We start from the raw sequence: 23325 nt of genomic DNA on the forward strand, positions 1-23325 counted from the left end.
CGTACCTGATAGTGGCCACCTTCTTAGACTAGCATGTCTCTAGGTCCTTTCGGATACCCTAGGTCAGTCTAGTATTCATTTTTCGCACTCTTAGAGTTAGGCCCATAGGATTCATTGTCCTTAGCTTTTCCATTCTTTTGTCTTTTGCTGCATTTACTCACACACATACACATTCATTGCATTTATTTTGAGTTAGATTTTCTTTTTGTTATGTTTTGCTTTGGAGCATCTCACCATTGATCTTTGTGTTTGTAGATTCTCATCTCTTTTGTAGGCTTTTGTCTTTTAGTGTAGGGCTAACTTGCAAATTGCTTTGGTCCTACCTGGCCTAGAGACGTGAGGATGCGCACTGTTCCTTTCATGGTTTCATTATCCTAGGAGTGCTTGCTCTTCTTCCAGCATGGCAGTTTTTCCTTTTGAGGCGGATCGTGCAACATCTCTTGATGCTATCATGGCGATGCCTTCTACCTCGCTCTTTCAGTGGGATGCCTCATCTACTTCATCTTCTTTCGTTCCTTATGGTTCTCAGCACCATAAAAAGACCAACATCCGGCTCCTCTTCCTTCTTCGGCATCTACATCCAGATTAAGAGGGGGTTTCTACCCTTCTTGGTATTCTACAGGCTTCAGCACTTTGTCTTCGATATCAGTTTCTTCCCCTGTTGTACCTTACCCTTTGCATTGCATGATTTCATCATCCTTGTACTAGGGTGCTTGGGCAAGTGAACAATTTCCCCACGAGAGATACTATCCAAGTGACACTTGTTGCATGAACATTCTTCAGCATATAGCATACTTCGCATCTCATTGTGCAGAGCACCACTTGAGCGGATCTTAAGCTATTTCCACCAGCGGTGGTTATTACCACACCACCATCCTCCTTCATCACATGTATATCTCATCACCCGTTTTTTCTTGTCCTGGACACCTCTGAGTGGATGGGTAAGCTTGTATTGTTTTGTGATGTGTTGGGTGTATCCTCCCTACTCTCGTCTTTTGGGTCACTGTTACTCAATCAAGAGCCTTCCATAAAATTTAACTTATTCATTTAAAAAAAAAGTAGTTCGATCCATCTTTGTAGGGCTTGGTAGGCCAGTGGGCAGCCGACGTGTATCCTTTTGTTCAATGCCTTGTCCTCTCTGGGGTGACTACTTGGATTTCCTTGGTATCCACTTATACTCACCTTTAAGAGGTAATAATGTTTCTAGTCAATGACGTTAAAATGTGCCCTGGTCACAGGTTTGTTTTAGTTGTGTGTTCATCTGCCACTACATAAATGCAGGCCATAGATTGCAGCAGTGAGGCCATCGATCGAGCTGAGGATGGTGAGCATTTGACATCACGACTCACTAATAGAAGCAAGTGGCAGTAGAAACATGGCTGGTGACATAACAAAATGACTGCCCTGGTTATCTTGCTTGTTATGTAGGTGGTCAGTCTTAGCTTTGTGGCTCCCTGTGCTAATGGCTATCTGTAAACATTAAGTACGGTGACTGTTGTTTTTGTTGAAGCAGAAACTATTTATTATTTAGTGTTTATTTTTTTCCTAGTCATTATTCAGATGGAAGAGTTCCAAGATCTGCTAATGACAATCTGTCTTTAGATGGCAAATTGTTTAGCAAGCAGCTGCTGAGACCTTCCTAAGTCATATTTGACAGGAAGTTATAAAGTATGTTGCAGGGTTCATTTACAGAGAGATCAATGTAGCTTGTTTCTTGTTTGACAAATTCTACAAGGTTTCATGCTTATGTTTGGTTGCAGTGCATGAAACATTGACAGAAGCACTAAAGCAGGTGGCAAATGAGCCTTCTGTGGGTCTTTACTTTGTGCAGCAACATGTTCATAAAGCTGTCCCAGCTTTGCTCTCAGTGAAGGTGCACATGCCTATCTTCTTTTCTGCTTCAAACATGTAGTTATCTACATCTTCTTTTACTTTCTTTAATGTTATACATTTCACTTTTTTTGTTGAGATTAAGTATAACAGTTCCTTATGAAGATAGTCATGTTAGTGCTTTGTTGTGGGTGAGTCATGCACCAGTTATTCAACAATGTTTTTTTTGTTGTCCAGAGAGCTAATAATTCTGTTAATAATGCCTTGGAAAGAATCATTGAGGTAAAAAAGTAAAGGGGGAAAATACTTTGCAAGGAGCTACCAAGGACATCACCTTTTTCTGAGCAAAAACTAAAGCATCCGAGCAAGTGTAAATGCCTTCATGATATTCTGACTATTAGAATGATGTAGTTTCTCAAAGAAAAACTGAAAAATACTTATAATTTTATTAATTAAGATGTTACCTATTATGGAGTCCTTTTATAGTTACATTAGTATAGTCATCTTAGAAGCATGTTTTGACTAACTTGAAGACAGCCCCCAAAATATTCTCTCTAGAGGAACTAGCTTGAGGACAATTTGCCAGGGTTATTTCAGTGAGAGTGTGCAATGGGTGAGAATCACAACATGGAGAGAGAAAGGAAGAGAGAGACAAGATGAACACAAAGAATAAAGGAATGGGGCTGGATTGATCTGAAAATGAATGCTGAATACAAGGTTGGCCTGATCAGCCCCTATATCCAGCTGGTATGTGTCAGTGAGGGTGTTGGAATGGGCAGACTGGTGATAGAAAGCAAGCTGAAGATGGAAAGAATGAAGGTGACTGCTGATGTGAGTATGCAGGCTGAAAAGGTGCTGAGTACAAATAGCTGCACAGAACAAACTGTCCAACCAGTTGCCAGGTAAGGCAAAAATGTTAGCTGACCAGCTCTGAGATGACCAAACTGCTGACCAGCCTTCCCATGTGTCAAAAACGAAATGTACTCAGCCTGGGAGGTGTGAATATACCTACAAATTGACCAAGAGAAACTGAAATGTAAATGCATGGAAGGTTGTTAGAGGTCCTTTGCCTCCATCAGATGGGAGCTCACAACTAGGAGATGACCAGCATGAATACAAGAAATGGCAAGACACCCTTTCAGATCTTGGGAGTGGCTGAGCCAGGGATGTGGATATGATGAAGCATGGAAGCTTGAGAGAGCAGCTTCTTTGAAGATGTCCCTTGCATTCTCGGATGTAGGATAGTCGACCACCTCCAACTTGGACTCTAAAATCTGCTCTTGAACATAATGGTATTGAACCTCAATGTGCTTTGTGCGGGCATGAAACACTGGGTTTTAGATAAGAGCAAGAGCATGCTAGTTGTCAAATAAGGTAGATCCTGCCCCAAAGAAAACTAATCTTTGCAAGTATGCAGTAGAGCTACACCATCTCTTGAGCATAGAACACAATGCCTGATAGTCTGCTTCCGTTGACAAAAGAGCAACAGCAGGTTGCTTCATTCTACTCCAAGAAATTGCAGTGGGATCCAAGGGAGAAGGCAAATCCATTAGTTGAATGTCAAGAATTGATGTTACCAGCACAGCTAGAGTCACCTCATCCTTTAAGAGTGGCCATCCAGGGTTGTGTAGGATGATGTTACCAGCACAGTTAGAGTGAATCCAAGGTTGTGTAGGATGATGTCCCTTGTAGATACTACAAGACAGGATAGCGGCTTTCCAGTGAGCTTGAAGACACGTCTTCATAAAAGAAGACAACAAAGCTACCACATAGGAAATGTCGGGTCAAGTGTGGATAAGCTAGATGAGGGATCCAATGAGGCATTGATTACAGTTACCATTTGGAAGGGATCAGTTGCTGAAGTAAGTTTGGATTTGGGGTCAGTGGGGCAAGAGATAGGCTTACAAGTAGCCATGCCAAACTCCATCAAAAGCTTGGAGATACACCTAACACCTACATTGTGAAATGAAGATGCCCTTAGGAAGATGATAGACCTTAAGATTGAGGACGTAGTGAAGGGGAGCAAGGTTGGTTGTGTCAAACTCGTGACTGAGTATCTTTCATATGCTCCACCTTGTGTATTGTTGTGCAACAAAACAAGGTCATCCACATAAAGAATGATGAGAATACCCTCCTGACCCTCCAATTGAAAGTAGAGGCTAGGGTCATGATCAGAACAATGAAAGCCATGCTTGTGAAAGAAGTAGTCTACTACTAATACCAAGTTCTAGGTCATGATCAGAACAATGAAAGCCATCCTTGTGAAAGAAGTAGTCTACTACTAATACCAAGTTCTAGGAGCTTGGTTCAAGCCGTAAAGGGCCTTACAAAAGTGATACACATGATCCTCCTTACCAGGCATGCTAAAACTTGGAGGTTGATCCTCATAGATCTCCTCTTGAACAACGTCGTTAAGGAATGCGAACTTCATGTCCATTTGATATACATGCCAATGGTGGATTGCAAGTGTGCAAACAATCCAAATAGTAGACATTCAAGTAGCAGGAGAAAAGGTCTTTGAGGAATGCCAGTGAAACCCTAGGCAACAAGTCTTGTGTTATGCTTGTCTAACGTACCATCAAACAAGTATTTTGTCCTATAGACTCACCTCACACCAATATCTTTTTGCCTTGGTGATGTGAAACTAACTCCCATGTCTCATTTCATTCAATAGAATCGAGCTCATCTTGCATAGCACAATGCCATGTCTCATGTGCAAGTCTCTCTTGAAGAGTGGTAGGTTCTTGGTTCTCCAAGATCTAGGTCATAAGGGCATAGTTTACAGTGTACACAATGTGAATGCCCAATCCTTCACTATAATTTGGCTAAATAATGAGGGCCCTCCAGTCTCTTGAGAAAAAAGATAACATCAAAATCTTGCATTAGTAGATGAAACCATCAAGGGATCATATAGAACCAATAGCTTTTCATCGTATAAGGGAGGCTAAGGGGACTCCAATACCTATGATATACTATCCAAAAGTAAATTTCTCTCATCATGAAAAAAAGACTTCCCTTTGGCGGTCAAGATCCCTTGAAGAAGATTGAGGGGTCGAAGTAGTTGTAGGAGAAGGGGGAGATAAGGGATGGGAAAGTGGGGTTATCAAAGAAAAGGAAGGGGTGTGAGAAGGTGACTTGAAAAAAAGGTGCAGTGACGGGGTAGGGGTGCTAAAGGGTGACTTGAAAGGAAGGCGCGATGCCAAGGGTAGGGGAGGGAGGGGAGTTGAAGAAGATCCACTTGCTAAAGCACCATAGAGGGAAATGTCTGAGGAAGAAGTAAGGTCCTTGTCAAAGACAACAGCGTGGCTCACCACCACTTAATCAATATTAGGAACGTAGTGTTTGTAACCTTTGGCTATGTGACTATAACGAATAAATACATTTTGCTCATCTTTCCCTAAAATGTCCCCCTTGGATCTAACTTGCACACAAGACACAACACTAGCCATATCCATAAATTAAAAGAACTAGACGTCAAACTTACCTCCCAACTGTAGAGCCAAGTGGAGAGGAGCTAGCAGTACTCTGAGTCGCGACCACATCCCAAGGGTTGGCATCCCCTACCACCAATCCACACCATCCTAGTGTATGGATGTGTTAGCCAACGGGCCAGGAGTCCAAGAGTGGTGGTCACACAATGAATGTGCACAATAGGGTCTTGAGACCTATAAATAGGATTCAACTTCTCTAACCCCTAAGTGTACTTAGTGCATACGCACTAATCACTTCATGATCATTGTGACCAATGCTACTAGCACCTGTTGGGATGTTTAGGGACGTAATACTTTTCCCCTTATGAATGATTGTTGTTCTCAGCAATATCCTTAGGGACGAAGCGAGGAAAACAACTCTTCAATGAATGTATTAACTCCTAAGTAGCCTCCACCTCGGAGTGGTTTTTCCACTTGATTAAATACTCGGGATAAATGGTCTGGCAGGATCGTTTAGTCCTATGGTTAAGAACCAATTTGGGCTTGACTAGAATATAATGAGTAGCATCTTCAAGCTGCTGACTTCCTCAATCGGAACAATCAATTCACCGCGTCCTGATAATTCTTTCAAACAATTGATGTGCAACACAAGGTGAAGTTGGATTTCTAAAGGTAAATCCAATTCCTAGGGTAAGCTACTTTTCTTCTTGGTAATCTAGAAAGAACTACAATACCTCGAAGACAATTTATAGCACTTGTTGGTAGTCATTGAATCGGAGTTCTTTCGGGCTTTAAGGTAAATCGACATGCCCTCTTGGAGCTCTTGAGGAGTGTGTGTTGGTTAGCATATGCCATAAAATGTGACATGATCTTGGGTGGTTTTAATGCTTTTCCTAGCAATCGTTAACATCTGCTGGGTATCATGCAAAAAGTCAACTATAGACTACATTTTCGCCACTCTGAGCTTTGTGGCAAATGGTGGTTTTGGCACATAACTATACGTAAGCATAAACGGGCTATAACTAGTAGTCAAATGCTAAGTATTGTTATAAGCAAATTCAATTTAAAGAAGATGAATGCTCCCAATAAGATTGTCGAAGGGAGACATATGCATGTAGCATATCCTCCATGGTTTGATTTGTCCTTTTGGTTTGTCCATCGATTTCAAGATGTTTCGAGGATGACATGGAATATCGAGTTTCTAGTTTTTGGAAAACTTGTTGCCGGAAATGGCCAGCGAACTTAGTATCCTAATCACCGACTATTTCATTGGGCAAACCGTAAAGTCTATAAAGATGTTCAACAAAGTGACCAGCCAACTTGTGGCTTTTCACAATCGTTTTTGTAGATATGAAACTAGCCATTTTTGTCAATTGATCGACTACAACCCAAATTATAAACTTCTTCATACAAGTCAAGTTGTTCCTCAACTATAATGTTTGGGTTAGTAAAAATAAATATAAGAAAATTCACCAAGCATATGAAAGTGTACACATGCATATGAATGCAAGCTCAATGATGACTCTACGAGGATTGTGTTTTGCCATGCTTCCAATCAGGTTCTAACTTTGTCCCATGGTTGGCGCAAGTAATCGTTCATGGACAGCCGTCATAGCTCACATAGAAGATAGCACACATGTTAGTAGTTCTTTGCTGCTAGTAAGCTATCATGTGACATGTGAAACTGTTAGCCTGCTCTTATTTAGTCTCAGTCTGTCATCTCCTGGTTGTGAGCTCCTGTCAGAGTCTGACAGGAGACAGAGGAGCTCTGTCAGTGTGTTTTTAGGCTGCTTTAGTCAGCATGCAGCCTTGGGCATTTTACAGCCCAGATCTGGGCTGTTTTTGGGGTGACTGCCCATTATTTTGGGCAGTCGGACCAGATCTGGCCATAGTCGGCCAGATCTGGCCAGGTCGGCCAGTTTAGCTGGTCGGCCAGTTTTCTGGCTGGGGGGCTATTTATAGCTGCCCCCCCAGTCAGTCCAGTATTCATGCTCTGCAGGTACAGCACTGCTCCCTCCGTCTCCGTCTCCGGCATTGGTGCTGCCTCTGCTTCCAGTCTGTCCTGGTTCCCTCACTGACGCTCCGGGCTGCGTGCAGGGACTGTTCTGTCCATTCCAGTGTATTCAGCATTCATCTCAGTCAGTGCAGACTTTCTTCCTTCATTCTTTGCTTCCTCTCTCCACTCCTCTGTGTTCGTGTTCTTCTTTCGCTGCGCACTCTCACATGGTATCATCGCCTGATTGAGAGCACGGAGGACGAGAGAAATACCTTACTGCTGCTGCCCACAGTTCCACAACAGCCAGGCGATTCCTTCAGGCGGCTGCCAACAGGTCCATCCCAGCCAGGCGACTGCATCAGAAGGCTGTACAGCCTGCGTTTGCTGTACACAGGGGCTGCCACGTCATCCAGTGACGCAGCAACCCTGCGTTTGCTGCCAGGCGACCTCTTCTGCTGCAGGGCGACCCTCCTCCAGCTTGCGTTTTGCTGTTTTGCAGGTCGCTTCTACCCCGGCTGCTTCTATCCTGCAGGCGACCTCTGTCTGGGCAAGTTCCCGGTGCTGGTGGTCTCGATTCTGGTGTTCGACATCAGATCTATTTGCGTTTTGCAGATCCAGATTGGAAGATGTCTTACCAGTTTTCAGGCTTTGAAGACTCAGAGGATGAGCTTCTTTCTCATCATTCCTCTGAGCGGAGGCGGGACTATTGTGAAGTTCGTCATCGGGAAGACCCTCCTCGCACTCGTCCTTCTTCAAGTTATGCATCTCAGAGGGTTCCATCTACTGCGAAGGTTTCTTCAGTGAAGACTGCATCAACTGTGCGGATGCCTTCCTTGATTCCCTCTATCCAGGTGCCGATTCTCCCTTCCTTTCCGAAGGAAGACAAGTTGGATGGTTCCAACTATTCCCTATGGTTATGCAAGGTGGCTTGCATCCTTGATACCTTTGATCTGTGGGATCTTGTTTCTTCGCCCATCGACCGACCCCCCGTGGATTCGTCCGATGGCACCTCTATGGACCGTGCAGCCTTATGGGATAGGCTCAACTCTCGAGCCCGTTCCTTTCTTTTTATGAGTCTCCATGATTCTGTTCTTGTACATGTTCACAGGTTAAAGACCGCGGCGGAAGTATGGACAAAGCTTGCGTCTTTGTATCAGCACAAGACATTTGTCCACAAGATTTCCCTGGAGAAGAAGTTGCGGATGCTCAGTCTTGATGGTTCTTCTTCCATGAAGGAGCACATCACGAAGATGGAGGATATGCGAGGCGAGCTCGCCTCTCTTGGTCGTCTGATATCGTCTGAGGATATGGCGATGATTCTGTTGACTCAGCTGCCATCACCCCGTTATGATGTCTTCTACACCAGCCTCATCACTACGAGAACTCGTGAGACTCTCCTATGGGAGGAGCTTTCCCCGCTTGTCTTGGAGCATGACGAGCGACTCAAAGAGGTGGGAGCCAGTGGCTCCACCAAGGCATTTACGGCTGCCACAGGTGGTGGCAAGAAGAAGAAACAAAAGAAGGAGAATTCCAAGGACAAGAAGGAGGAAGATAAGAAGGATGCGAAGGAGAAGAAGCCCAAGTGTCCCCATTGTGGGAAGGGCACTCATCCCGAGGAGAAGTGTTGGCAGAAGTATCCCCATTTGAAGCCAAAGGAGAAGGACTCGAAGGCGGCCCCAGCCACAACAGAATCTACGTTTGTGCATCTCTTTGTTGAGGAAGACACTGCCCTAGCTTCTACCACACAGGAGAAGCCTTGGCTTGTCGACAGTGGAGCATCTTCACATATGACCTTCCGTTAGGATTGGCTTCAGGATCTTCGTTCCAGAGGGGGTACAGTCACCATCGGTGACAATTCTACAGTTCCTGTTCATGGAGTGGGGACTTTACCTATGTTTTCTGACAGGCGGTCTTCCTCTGCCAAAGTTCTCTATGTGCCTGATTTGGGTTTTAACCTATTATCTGTGCATGGTCTTACTCAGTTAGGTACCCGAGTCATTTTTACTCAGGATGCAGTCACAGTGGAGGATGCTTCTACAGGTGATGCTCTTTGGACAGGTACACAGGAGGGTGGGCTTTATACGCTCACGGCCTTGGCTGCGCGGACTTCCCATGAGCTTGGGCTGCTCTGGCATGCTCGGTATGGTCATTTGAACCTCGATTCTCTTCGCCGGGCTTCTCGGAGGAAGATGGTGGAGGGACTTCTTGATTTCCCTCCTCTTCACACTTTGTGCCCTAGCTGCTTGAGGGGCAAGCAGCACAGGCAGCCTCACCCGCAGGTTGCTTCTAGGAGGGCTACTTCTCCGCTTGAGTTGGTTCATACTGACCTTTGCGGACCTATGGGCACGGCCTCCCTTGGGAAGGCCAAGTATTTGATGCTGATTGTGGACGACTTTAGTCGTTATGTGTGGCCTTATTTCTTGGAGTACAAGAGCGAGGCGTACTCCCGTTTCTGTGAGTGGCAGGTGTTTGTGGAGACCCAAACAACTTCCAAAGTCCGTGGTGTTCGAGCTGATCACGGTGGAGAGTTCACTTCTCACCTTTTCTCTCAGTTTTGCAGGGATCATGGTATTCGGGTGGAGTATTTCCATCCAAACACACCATCAGAGAATGGTGTGGTGGAGCGTGCGAATCGGACCATGATTGAGATGGCCCGATCTATGCTGGAGCATAGGAGTCTTCCTCATTTCCTTTGGGGTGAGGCGGTGGCGACAGCGGTGCATATACGCAACCGCTCTCCGACTTCGGCATTGCAGGACATGACTCCATATGAGGCTTTCTTTGGAAAGAAGCCTTCCGTGTCCCATTTTCGCATCTTTGGGTGCGATGCTTTTGTCCATGTGGACAAGAAGAAGAGGAAGACGAAGTTCGACTCTAAGTTGAGAAAGCTTATCTTCGTTGGTTATAGTACGACCACGAAGGGATATCGGCTCTACGACCCGACGACGCGGCAGGTTGAGGTGAGCAGGGATGTGATCTTTGATGAGGCTTCGGCCTCTGAGGATCCGATTGATGGTTCTATTTCCGATGTTTCTTCATCATCGACGGACCCCCCCCCACCTTCTCTCCCTTCACTTCCATCCAGGATCACCCTTAGCACCCCCCCTATTCCTCCTCCTTCGGCTTCCCTTTCCCCTTTGGTGGATGTGCCTTCGTCTTCTACGAGCTCTTCTACCGCCACTTCGGGATCTTCACAGGATATACAGCCTTCTTCAGATGCGGAGGATTTACCTTCACTCGGTGAGGGGGAGTCCCTCTCCGATTCGGGTGCTTTACAGGTTCCGGAGACCCCCCGGTCTCCCTCACAGAAGGAGTCTCTCAGGATTCCTTTATGGTATCGCCGGCTCATGCAGGATTCGGGTGTTACTCACTTTCCTGCTTCTTCTACAGGTCCTCGTCGATCAGCCCGTTTACAGGCCCAGCGGGACAGTTCACTATGTGTGAACTATGCTCTTATGTCACAGATTCTTTAGGATTCCGAGCCTTCCACTGTGGAGGAGGCTCTTGCACAGGATATTTGGAGACAGGCTATGCAGGCCGAGCTCGACTCCATCGAGCGAAACCATACGTGGGAGCTTGTACCGCGTCCCGCGAAACGAAAGGTGATTGGTGTGAAATGGGTCTTTAAGACCAAATATCTTGCAGATGGCTCCTTGGACAAGCATAAAGCTAGGCTTGTTGCCAAGGGTTTTGCCCAGCGTGCAGGGTTGGATTACTTTGAGACTTTTGCTCCTACAGCTAGGATGTCCACCATCCGAGTGCTTTTGGCTCTTGCTGCTCACCACCGTTGGCCTGTCTATCAGATGGACGTCAAGTCTGCTTTTCTGAATGGCGTTCTTGAGGAGGAGATGTATGTTTCACAGCCTCCTGGTTTTCTTGTGCAGGGGAAGGAGGATCATGTCTACAGGCTGCGGAAGGCTCTTTATGGCCTAAAGCAGGCTCCTCGTGCTTGGTACCAACGGATTGACCGCTTCTTTCTACAGAGTGGCTTTGCGCGCTCCGCTTATGATTCCAACCTCTACTTACGGGTTGTGGATTCTCTTTCGGTGTTCCTCATCTTGTATGTGGATGATCTTATCATTACAGGAAGTGACACTCAGCAGGTGGAGCATACACGGTCCATTCTACAGCAGGAGTTTGACATGACGGATCTAGGGATCCTTCACTTCTTTCTAGGTCTGGAGATCTATCAGATGGCACAGGGCATTTTTATCTCGCAGCACAGGTACATCTCCGAGCTTCTTTCGGAGTTTGATATGGCTGAGTGTCGGCCTATCTCATGCCCTATGGACCCTGAGTCCAAGCTTTTGACAGCTGGAGTTCCTCTTACCGATCCCACCCGTTACAGGTGCCTTGTCGGCTCTCTTATCTGGCTGCTTCACACTCGGCCGGATATCTCCTTTGTGGTGGCTTTATTGTCTTCCTTTATGCAGACTCCTACCCAGGATCACTGGCAGGCGGCCTTGCGGGTTCTTCGCTATTTGCAGGGGACTCGATCCTTTGGGATCATGTATGGAGATGGGATTACCCTTTCTGGATGGAGTAATTCTGATTGGGCAGGTGATGTGGATTCGCGACGATCCACTACAGGTTATGCTTTCACCCTTGGATCTGGTGCTGTCTCTTGGAGCAGCAAGAAGCAGCCTACTGTGGCACTTTCTTCTACAGAGGCTGAGTATCGGGCCCTATGTTCGACCGCTATGGAGGCAGTTTGGCTCTGTCGCTTACTCGCGGAGATTGGCTTTTCCCAGACCGGACCTACGGAGCTGCGCGTGGATAACCAGAGTGCTCTTGCTCTGGCCAAGAACCCAGTGTTTCATGCTCGTACGAAGCACATTGAGGTTCAGTATCACTATGTTCGAGAGCGGATCGTGGATTCGGAGCTGGTGGTGGTCTATTGTCCTACGGCGGCCAATGCAACTGATCTCTTTACGAAGCCTTTGCCTCAGGCTTCTTTGCTTCATCACATGCGGTTCTTGGGTCTTTAGACTCTCCCAGGAGTTGAGAGGGGGTGTTAGCCTGCTCTTATTTAGTCTCAGTCTGTCATCTCCTGGTTGTGAGCTCCTGTCAGAGTCTGACAGGAGACAGAGGAGCTCTGTCAGTGTGTTTTTAGGCTGCTTTAGTCAGCATGCAGCCTTGGGCATTTTACAGCCCAGATCTGGGCTGTTTTTGGGGTGACTGCCCATTATTTTGGGCAGTCGGACCAGTTCTGGTCAGTCGGACCAGATCTGGCCATAGTCGGCCAGATCTGGCCAGGTCGGCCAGTTTTCTGGCTGGGGGGCTATTTATAGCTGCCCCCCTAGTCAGTCCAGTATTCATGCTCTGCAGGTACAGCACTGCTCCCTCCGTCTCCGTCTCCGGCATTGGTGCTGCCTCTGCTTCCAGTCTGTCCTGGTTCCCTCACTGACGCTCCGGGCTGCGTGCAGGGACTGTTCTGTCCATTCCAGTGTATTCAGCATTCATCTCAGTCAGTGCAGCTTTCTTCCTTCATTCTCTGCTTCCTCTCTCCACTCCTCTGTGTTCATGTTCTTCTTTCGCTGCGCACTCTCACAGAAACTATGTCGATTCACTTTCTGAGCATGTGTTATAAGATTTAGGTCAATCATACTCATGACATCTACAAAGAAACCTCTTGGTATGGCATGTCATATGTGACATCATTATGCATTTCATTTTATATCACATCATTCTTTGTATCACTACACAAATAGGGTTAGGGATTTCAAATTGATACCAAGGGTAGGGCTTTTGATTAATGTCCTAAACGCACGACAAGCCCTAGTCCATGCGTAGTAAACCCCAAAGCATCCATGGTGTTCACAAATTATCCTTTACACGTGTCACAAAATTAGGACATTGGAACATTGGCAGCCATACCATGCGGCACACACAATCATATTTAAGGCATCCACACATATGCAATGCTTGTCATTGTTGCATATGTCATCACCTTTGTGTGTCACCATCCATTGTCATTTACCTTTTGCTTTATTGTTGTTTGTCTATTGCTTGTTCCAACCGTCTTTCCTTGTTGCCCAACTAGATAGCGTCATAGTTTGATAGTCACTATGCGTCCATTTTTTAGTTTGTTTGTCTAGTCAATTTCTAGCACATGGATTGTTAGAAGCATAAGCATCAAGTTAGATTGCTTGAGCACTCCAATATCTTTAGGAAGTAGAGGTAGTCTCTCTGCGGTGCAACCTTTGTGCAAGAATATTTGAGCTATACACACATTATGCAAAGACTGTAGGACATTGGAGTACTAGAGGATATGCGATGGGGTATCTATGCATTATATGAGACAATGGCAGGTCATGTACGGGCAGTTGGGGGGCTATCTAAGAGGATTGATAGTACCATAGGAGTGAAACAAGGATATCCGCTTTCACCCACATTGTTTGGTTTATATATAGATAAAGTATTTAATTACATTGATCGAGGAGAAGCTGGAGCCGACCTAGGAGGGGTACTGATATCGATATTATTGTATGCAGATGATATTGTTTTCATTTCGGATTCATCGGAGGGATTGCATCACTATCTAGAGGCTTTGCACATCTTTTGTAGAGACAGAGACCTCACAATAAACCTTGGGAAGACCAAAACCATGGTCTTTAATACTTATAGTAGCATGAGTGACTAGATCTATGTACCAATTCACATTGGGGGGGACATTGTGGAGCATGTAAAGGAATATGTCTATTTGGGAGTCACCTTCTCTGGCCCATGATTTTCATTGAGAGGGGCATCAAAGGCACATTTGACATGAGGTTATGCAGCACTAGGGGCACTTGAGAGTCAATGTACTCACATACAGTTCCATGAGCTTTGTACCAAACTATGGTTGTTTGACATCCTAGTCACACCTACACTAGTGTATGGAGCAAAGGTATGGGCTGCAGCTTGTATCACAAGCGTCTTAGCCCACTCACTGATCAAAATGAAATAGAGAGAGAGTATTATGATGGTTGGGATAGCATGGAAAGGCCATTGATCATGATGATAGCATGAATAATTAGGAGTAAGCCCTCTACCCCCACATTCCATTGTCAGAGCAGAGTTGGGGGCAACACCTATAGTCATGGAGTCACTCTTCAAGGTAGTGACCTTTTGGCACAGATTATGGGAGCTTCCACGTCATAGATACTCTAGATCGGCACTAACTTCATATAGATAACTAGCAGCAAAGGGCAAGAAGAACCATTGGTTTTCATAGAAGACTATTTTGATGAGCCTACACGGTTTGGATATTGATTACCTTCCACCTTTGGAGTACAGCCTTGATTGCCCTACACTTTCTCTCAGCCAATTAGAGCTGAACCAGGTGATTAGAGTTGATATCTTTAGGATTGAGATAGCAAGGACATGGACCCATCCACCACTCCCCCTTGGACTGAGGATGGAGTTCTATCGAAGTCACTTCTTGTATCTCACTGATGATGGATTCACTATTTGGCCAGTATACATGGACATCCATTTCTCCTACAACATATGGGCTACTATTGGACAGATTTGCACCTCCTCTCATAGAGAACAGATGGAGACAGGTAGATGGATAGATACTCTGGTAGAGGATAGGACTTACCAGCTTTGTGGCCAAGAGCTTGAGATAGAGAAGCACTGCATATGTAGATGTACAGTGTACTATGACATATGAGAATGGAACCGTTGCCTCTTCCGTAATGGTTTTGGATCTCTTCATTGTGTCATGGAGTATGAGGACTAGAGATGACTAGGTCTTTTCCTCTTGGAGATCCAGCAGTGTTGTACAACACTAATGCAAGACAAGAGGCCATCTCACCTAGAGGAACCCACACACAGAGCAGATCAGATCCTATTGATACTACTAGCCTAGTAGAGATAGAGTGTAACCGGTCTATGACTCACATAAAGCGGTAGTCCTTTCAATTAATACCTGGTCTTTTCACATACACACACAAATAGATACTTCACTTCCTTGCTCAACACCCGATTGGCCCCAAAGACCGGCGTCTCTCTCGGTATTTCTTTATCAATTAAAAGATGGAAGGTTACAAAAAAAAAAGAAATGTTCCAAAGTACAAACCTGTGAATAGTTGGCTTTCATATTTTCTGAGTAAGTCTCAGCTGCATAAGGACAATACAATATATCCAGAAAAACATCCCTTTCGGAGTAAATTTCAGTTGCATAAGGACAGTACAACATATCTAGAATAACATCCCAAGTAGGAAAACACTTTCTGTGAGCATAACTCAATAATTCAAGTGCAGAATTGCAATCTGCAGAACTCTGTATTTATTGTTTTTCACCTGTTTCTTGACCTGTTTTTAGCCTTATTCCATTCCAATTCTGTTCCATACTAGTTGGACTACAAACCCTTTAACCCTGGCATCATTTCAGTAGTAAAACAGTCCCACAGACAGCACTAAATCAGAGCTGAAAACCGTGTTTTTGTGTGGCTCGGTCAACACTTTCTTTAGTTCCTGCATTGGAGGAGCAATCAGTTGCTCCTGAACCTGAACAGTGAGACTTTTGTCTCAACGGAAGAGCAAAGAAAACACAAAACTGTACATTCGATTGAATCAGCCCATCATGCAGAGCATTTCCTCTAAGAATCAAGAGAGGGTTGACTAGAGGGAGCAAGCTCTACCTCCGTACATGAGTCAGAGACGACGAAGTACTCTCCATAGCTGATGTACTTGAAGCAATCTGCCCTCAACCCTTGAAAACTTCATGCTTAGATCTGTCCCTCCTGCCTATTACATTTTTTTAAATGCTCTCTCTCTCTTTTGGGAATTTGTGCCCAAATTGTGACACATGGCATACATGTAACAATTTTCCCATTTAAACCTTCCGGTCTAAAATTCTCCATGATTGATGTAAAATTTGATCTCGGCACAGACCATAGTATTAATCCTCGTGCAAAAACGAAGATAATGACGCGAATAGACTTTGGGGTCCAAAAATAGTAACTTCATAAATTTTAGGGATGGTGACCCTTGTATTTCTCAAGTTGTTCTGAGCAACTTTTATCATTGCAACCACATCAAAAAGTGTAATGTGGCTCAGTTATGGTGACTTTTATTCCATGGGTATTCTCACATGTGCATCTTCTGTCTTGGCCAAGCTCATTATCGTGCACCATCTCCAGTCGCTAAGCACACAATCCCAACCCACTGGCATTCTATTCTTAAGTGCCCATTCAATCCGGTCCCAAGGCTCAGACAAACCATTAGTCCAATTTATCCCAATGGCTGCCTCTTCTGGCTATGCAAAGATCCTGGCTTAATCCAAGAGAACTCTGGGGGTAAAAAGCAACAGCAACTAAAGAAAAGAAAAATAAAATATCTATATAAGTAAATAAAGAAAGCAATTGCAAAAAGTATCACCACTTGGTGACACAGAGCCACCCCACTGGACACCCCCCATTCCACGCTGTGGAGTCACATTGGATAGAGCCATTTCACTTCGTCAAGAACGATGACTCCATCTACCAGGACCACATCCCAGGAGGCCACATCATAGCCGTGGATCAAAGCCATTATCACAAGTTATCGAAGACTCACTACTAGATATATTAGTGGAGCAGTTAGGGACCGCATCATGGCTGAGATCATGTGCAGATCTTGAGATCAGCTGTAACATATAGTCTCCACCACAATTTCTATGAATAGTTCCACTAGATTTAAGTTCTTTTTTTTTCCTTTTCTTTCTACCAACGAGACAACACTAGACACGGTTCTACTCTAGCATAGTCCCATTGTATAGTCATTCTTAGCAATATTTCATAGGCCACTTACTTATTTTAATGTTATCTTCACCTTACTGATGAGAGGACATTAGACATGGATGTACTCCTGACTTTGTCTCATAGGCCACATTGGCCTTATGTAGATGTTAATATATCTTTCTTTCTTTCTTTCTTTCTCTAATGCAGCATTTAGGCAAGCTTAGTTGCTCTCTTTTTAGCGAACTGTTATATAAGTTTGTACCTCTTGTAATGAAGATACCTAGGACTATCCTTGGGAGTCTTTGTCATTGATGGGGGCCCAAATGCAACGTTCCTATGCAGTTTCATCACTTCTATGTGCTAAAAAACTGTTTATCATCTTGGTGGTTTTACTTTTACTTATCATTAACACACTATCAACTTTGAGGTATGTTAATTTTTACCTATAAAATGCTGGAGTATAAAGGTAGCAGGTCTTTAGTGGGGTTCTTCAACTCATTGACTGTGGTTCAAGTCCCTTCCATTTATCACAAACAAGTTATATGTCTGCTCAAAGAGAGAGTAGTTTTTTGCAATATTTCATAGAAAGAAGTATTATATTTTTCTTGAATTAGTAGTTGTTAAGTTTGTGGAACATAATTCAGACACATTCAAGATGGAAATTGTCAGTTGACCTGGTGGAATTTGTTACAGGCATTTAATGTGCTATTGACATTGTTGTTTCAAATGGTTTTAGGATCAACTTGTTGATGCAACTGGTGATGCGGAACTGGCCATTGAGAATGCAAAGGATGCATTGAGCTGCATAAAGACCATGAAGGACTGTGGCCCTTCTATTATTGAGCATATGATTAAAACACTCAAGTCTGCGAGTCAAATGGTTCCTAGTCTCCGCCAGTCCAGGGGGTATAAAAATCCTATGATCCAAGCTACTCTCTTGTGGTAAGATTGCCAGCCCATATTAACAATACTTTGATTAACTGATGCAGGAGTGTCTCACAACTTCTCCCAAGGCCGGTACGTCCACCAGGATTAACTAAAGGTCCATTGAGGTCTTCATCATTTCTTGGGGATTGGCATAGTGATACATCCACTAAGAAGGTGTGGGCAGCTTCCAAAAACCGTCCAAGGGATTCCCTCCCTAAAACATCAAATAATAAAGTTGCGTCCTCAAATTCTTATTCCCATAGAGGGACAGAACCGCGGGAGAAACCTCTCTCTCCTGTTTCTGTTGATGTGACCAACACAGAGTCAGTGCAAGGAAAATCACCCAATTCAGCTCTACCAAATGAGTCTGTCTCTGCAAGCCAGGATAATTCAGGTAAGACCTCAGATAGCTAAACTGTTCATTAGAGTACTATTACGAACGAGTGTTGTAACTATTGAGGAAGGCTAGAATAAATAATAGAAATTAATTACCAGTATCACCTATTCAATACAACAAATCCCAGGAGTTGGCTTGACAACCTGGTTAAAAGTGGCTTGGTCTTTGGCCAGTCAGCCCTTTATCGTTTTACCCAGACTTACGGCCATTATATTTACTTTTGAAAGCTAGAACTGTAGCTATTTAACTCAATCAACAAGGCTAAGAATGCAGTTGGATTTAGCAATGTCAAAAGTTTGAATCTCTTAGTGTGAGGGGGTGAGACTTGTTAGAAGAGACTCAGAAAACCAATCAGACCTTGTCAAATTGGCAGAGCAGAAAAATTGGATCTCCAGAACAAGTCTGCTCGAATTCGGTAAAAGGGCCCTCAACATGCCTGACAAGTTGGAAAGAGATTCACAGCCTGTGAAAATTGACGTTGATCAAGTGGATCTTACTGAGGCAGAACAGAGCTTTAAACAGTTCCAATCAGAGCATGCAGCAAAGCTAGAGGCATGGTTAACTGAGCATAATTAATGCTCGCATCAGAATCTTCACAACTCTATGGATTGACTCCAATGGTGTAAAAAATTCTTTTCATTACTTGATATTTGTATAACTACAATTGAAAACACTCTCATGTACATGTTTAGGGCAAGGAAATTTGTGTATGTGTATGCCATTGTTGTACTAAATCTGAAGTATATGATGTGCATGTCTATACATGCAAGGTTTGCCATGTTAACTGAAGGAGCAACCACTTCAATTTGCTGCTTGCAGACATCAGCAAACAATATCCATACTAACTAGGCTATTTTAAGGTCGTAATTGCAGCTGTGTAAATGGCACCTATTAAGGAACTGCTACGACACCATTCATGGAAAGCTTTTTGGAAATCTATGCAGACCTTCAGGTGTTGAAAGTGTAGTAATTTTTTTTGTCTTAATCATGGTCGGGATCTACAGGGGATTTGAATGGTAAGTTTGAAAGTTGAAGGTGTTTATTCTAATTTTGACCGGACACATGTGACTAAACCTTCTAAGCATGGAGCAAAATGTATCGGAAAGCGAAGGAACGCTCGAAGTTTTGCATGTCAGTCTTGGCATTAAAATGGCAAGAATCTGTTGTAAACATCTATGCTTAGTAAATCTCTGTATCTACAGCATGTATATTATCTACCAGCATGCTTCACTATCCCTCTATTTGAAAGATTGCATACTGATGTCCTTTTGTATTGTGACAAAGGCATCCAAACAGACCCTAAGGCAAGCCTCCCAACAGCCTGATAATGCAGCAGCAGAAGGCAGACTGAAGCAGCAGCATTAAAATATCACTAGGAGCATACAAAACACTTTTAATGATGTTCAGGGTCAGAGCCTCTTTAGGATCTTGAAGGTGCCCACCATTAGTGTCGTATAGCAGCAAATCCCTGATGTTGTTGCCCCTTGATGGGACTCAAGGGTGTCAGGATGGAGCACAGCATCAAGGTCATTCCAAGATCAGAATCCCATTGCAATGTTGCAATAATATTGAAGAGCTTTAGGCGAATAAGAACAAGGACATTAGTTCATTTGTTAAATATGCGCCTTGTCTAGTTTGGTATACTTCATGTTAGCTCTTGACCCACCAGGGCTCTCATACTGTGTGTGAGGTGAGTGTATGTGTTTTGTGTGACATTATTAGCCCTTGAACAAGCTAACTGCTGAGAACACTGCACCTTTTCCTCGTTTTCTCCATACTTATCCAAGTGCTCAAAAGCTCAAGAACAGGGAAATGTCTTTGTTGTTATCTTCTAGGATGAATATTTGGTTTATAGTGCTCCTAACCAAAATTTGTTCTCTTAACTCTTCTAGTATTTACAATCTCTACATGAATGTGGAAAAGGTGAAGATTTTCATGACTTGTTTGACATTTTCCATAAAGGTTGCATCCTCTTTGTGGGTTTATTTACATGTGCCCCACGAAGGTAGAAGTAGTTGTGAAGTGGTCTCTTTCTTGAGCTATACTAATGAGATCCTTAGTCATATGTTGCTGTCTCTGTTCATGCAGGACTATGCCTAGGTGCCTTTCAATATTATAGTGTGCTATTAGCTATTGTGAACTTCTATTCAACAAAAAATTCCTAGATATCACCTTGAAAAATTGGATAGTAAGGGGTGTGCAAAATGTAGAAACATGCTATGAATATTGAACAACACACTAGTGATCATGTGGAAGCCAATTTTTAAACCAAGTTTTCCTTTTGTTTTTAGAGAAACATGATATTCTATTAATAAATCCCCTTGGGATTAGGCAAGTTGAAAGATTGGCCCTACAAGGGACTTCCAAGATAATCAAAGAGATCAAAAGGGGAAGTTTGTTACAAGGCTTGAATAAATAACCAATTGAAAGGTCTATGATGTTGGACCATGCACGACTCAAAGAAAATGCTAGAATTCAAAACCTTGAGAGAAAGATCTCTCCCTTCATATTGTGCATTGAGTCATCATGTATCCTCTCCCATCTCCCAAGGATAGGGTGAAATCTTTGTGCAAGTCTTGGAGAAAGTCTTTGTAGTGGATATATCTAGCAAGTCTATCGTGTAAAGAAATGGCATGACAAACATAGCAAGCTTAAAGTGGATGATAATATTATAACACTATCTACAGAATGCTTAATGAATAAGGTCTAACAAGGACTTTGCTAATATAATTAGAAGGCTTGAAAACTTCTCCAAGGACTAGGGCAAAGGTGTAAGATGGTGCTATAGTGTCCAAACATATCTTGAAATGCAACAACTACAATTTACTAGGCAATGATGATGATGTGAGATGATGATGGTAGCAAAAAAACATGTCTAGTACCTATCTAGTGTAGGTATGGTATGTTGTTGATGAAATCAACACAAATGATGGCTCAAGGTAAGGTGATTGTTGGACAATCTTTTGATCATGAAAATATAGCTTGAATGAGGTTGTTAGCTCTACAAGGCAGCTTTAAAAAAGTAAAATACAGTTATGGGAGAGCCTCCAAACACATTAGTTGCATGAAGAGTGATGTTGCTAGGTTGTGGATGGTGTCACCAAGTGGAGGCAACCTCTGGATGAGCTTGTGGCAGTTGGGATAGAATGTAGGCAACAAGGGATTGAGTGGCAATAACTATGCATGATCCTCCACTAATGGTGATGTCCTCCATGCAAGCAATAATAAGCTAAAGGCCATGATTAGCTAATGAACGAGTGATAGCTCCACCTAGTGGGATAAGGGCAATGGGTGTGAGGGAACTAGACTGCTAATGGTTGAAGGCTAGATGTAAGAATGGTCTTGGATGGATGCATAGATCATTGACTATTTTTAGAGAAGTTTAGTGCATTTGAATGATCTTGGATGGATGCATAGAAAATTGACTATTTTTAGAGAAGTTTAGTGCATTTTTTCTATTGTTCAAAGCATAAAGCCATTTATTTTATAAGTAATAAGTTCTTTTTGGGGTTGTTTTTAGATGAATTAATTAGGGTGGGTGCACTTAAATTTAAGATTAGTGCAAGTCTTAATAGTTGTGGCTCAACACCCCCTTTGAGCCCAAAAATATGTGTAGCCCAAAGATTGTGAATAACTCACAACTTGTAAGTTCCCACCTAAGAGAATCCAAGGCATTAGACAAACGATGCCTCGATGGGCTACCCAAGGGCCTACGATGATTATAGAGGCAATGCATATATCTTTTTTCAAGTATCCTAACATAATGGGGCTTATATTCTATTTTCTTTTCTTCCATGTCTAGAAATGAACAATTTAGACTAGGCACTAAAGAGTGGAACTTGTCCTTGCATGTTAACCTATTCACTCTTCAAACTTTACAACAATGCACTCAAGTCAATTTATGTGGCTAAAATTTTCAAAAGAAATTTTAGCATCCTAGAGGATATCATGTTTTTGCAGAGGCTTTTCCACTACCACATGGGATTTCTCTAATGATGTTTGGGTCAAGTAGAGTTTTTTTGTACTGGTTGAGACAAATATATCTAGAAGTTATTGTGTGCCCTCTTCCTTCTATAAATGGGGGGAAATGCAACACTGTACAAAGTAAAGTCAGTGTGGCTCTTTTGTTCCAAGTGTTTCTCTTCACACACACACACACACACACACACACACACACACACACACACACACACACACACACTCTCTCTCTCTCTCTCTCTCTCTCTCTCTCTCTCTCTCTCTCTCTCTCTCTCTCTCTCTCTCTCTCTCTCTCTCTCTCTCTCGTATGCCACTCTATCCACCCTCACTCCACTTCACTCTACCAACCTTGGCAACATTGCTCTTGGCTTCTTTCCAAACTTCTCTATTACACTTCTCCACATGCTATTTGACTTATTTTGGACTTCTCTTGCTTTGCTTCTCTCTAGAACATCACTTTTCCAATTTGACTTTTGTCAAATATCAATTTTGTAAAGCCTATTGTTTGTGAAAATTTAAGGATTGCATTATCTAAGAGCTTAAGACATGGTCCCCAACTCTGTATCTATGCCATGATAATAGTAGCTTGCTTCCCTACCTATTCGCAAGACTTCATAGTTCAACAATGATTCACCCATGCACTTCCATTGAGCACCCAACAAAAGATTTAAGAGAATTTAGAGACATTGGTTGCCCCCAACACATTTTGACAACTAATAGTAGAAATTAAAAACATTCACAAACCTTCATTGCAACCAAGTACCTCTTGTCTTTCTCTTCTAGTACTTCTAATTATCTGGTGTACAAGAAGTAAGGGAATTGCAAGATTTAAAACTTGAGAGAACCTAAATTAAAGAGAAATTGGTAATAGAGATCTTAAGAGACAAATCAAGGAGCTTAAGAGCAAGGCTACCTCACTCCACTACTACCACTTGGTGTACCATTGTAAAGAGCAAGGGCATGTGCCAAGAGAGTACATTGAGTCAAAATATTGTAGTCTTTACCACAAAGTGGACCATGAGGATTGTGAATGGTATTATCTCCAAGATCCCAGAC

The 23325-nt window shown here is 43.3% G+C and overlaps 1 protein-coding gene across 2 annotated transcripts in view; it reads left to right on the top strand.

Moving 5' to 3' along the window:
• LOC148016308 (MEF2BNB-like protein) overlaps positions 1-19227 on the top strand; it is a 41995-nt gene extending 22768 nt beyond the window's left edge. The window contains exons 2-5 of one of the 2 annotated variants that reach the window (XM_087664110.1): positions 1761-1873; positions 17704-17873; positions 17957-18288; positions 18670-18856. In XM_087664110.1, coding sequence (XP_087520236.1) covers positions 1761-1873; positions 17704-17873; positions 17957-18288; positions 18670-18710 — 656 coding nt within the window. In that variant the 3' untranslated portion in view covers positions 18711-18856. Of the gene's footprint in view, positions 1-1760; positions 1874-17703; positions 17874-17956; positions 18289-18664 lie in introns of both variants that reach the window. The other variant, XM_087664109.1, reaches the window with a different exon arrangement.
• Positions 19228-23325: the final 4098 nt, after the last annotated feature.

This window comes from Lygodium microphyllum, chromosome 23 (genome assembly GCF_053477565.2).
Source record: "Lygodium microphyllum isolate KBCC chromosome 23, Lygodium_microphyllum_v1.1.10, whole genome shotgun sequence".
In the NCBI taxonomy this organism is placed as follows: Eukaryota; Viridiplantae; Streptophyta; class Polypodiopsida; order Schizaeales; family Lygodiaceae; genus Lygodium; species Lygodium microphyllum.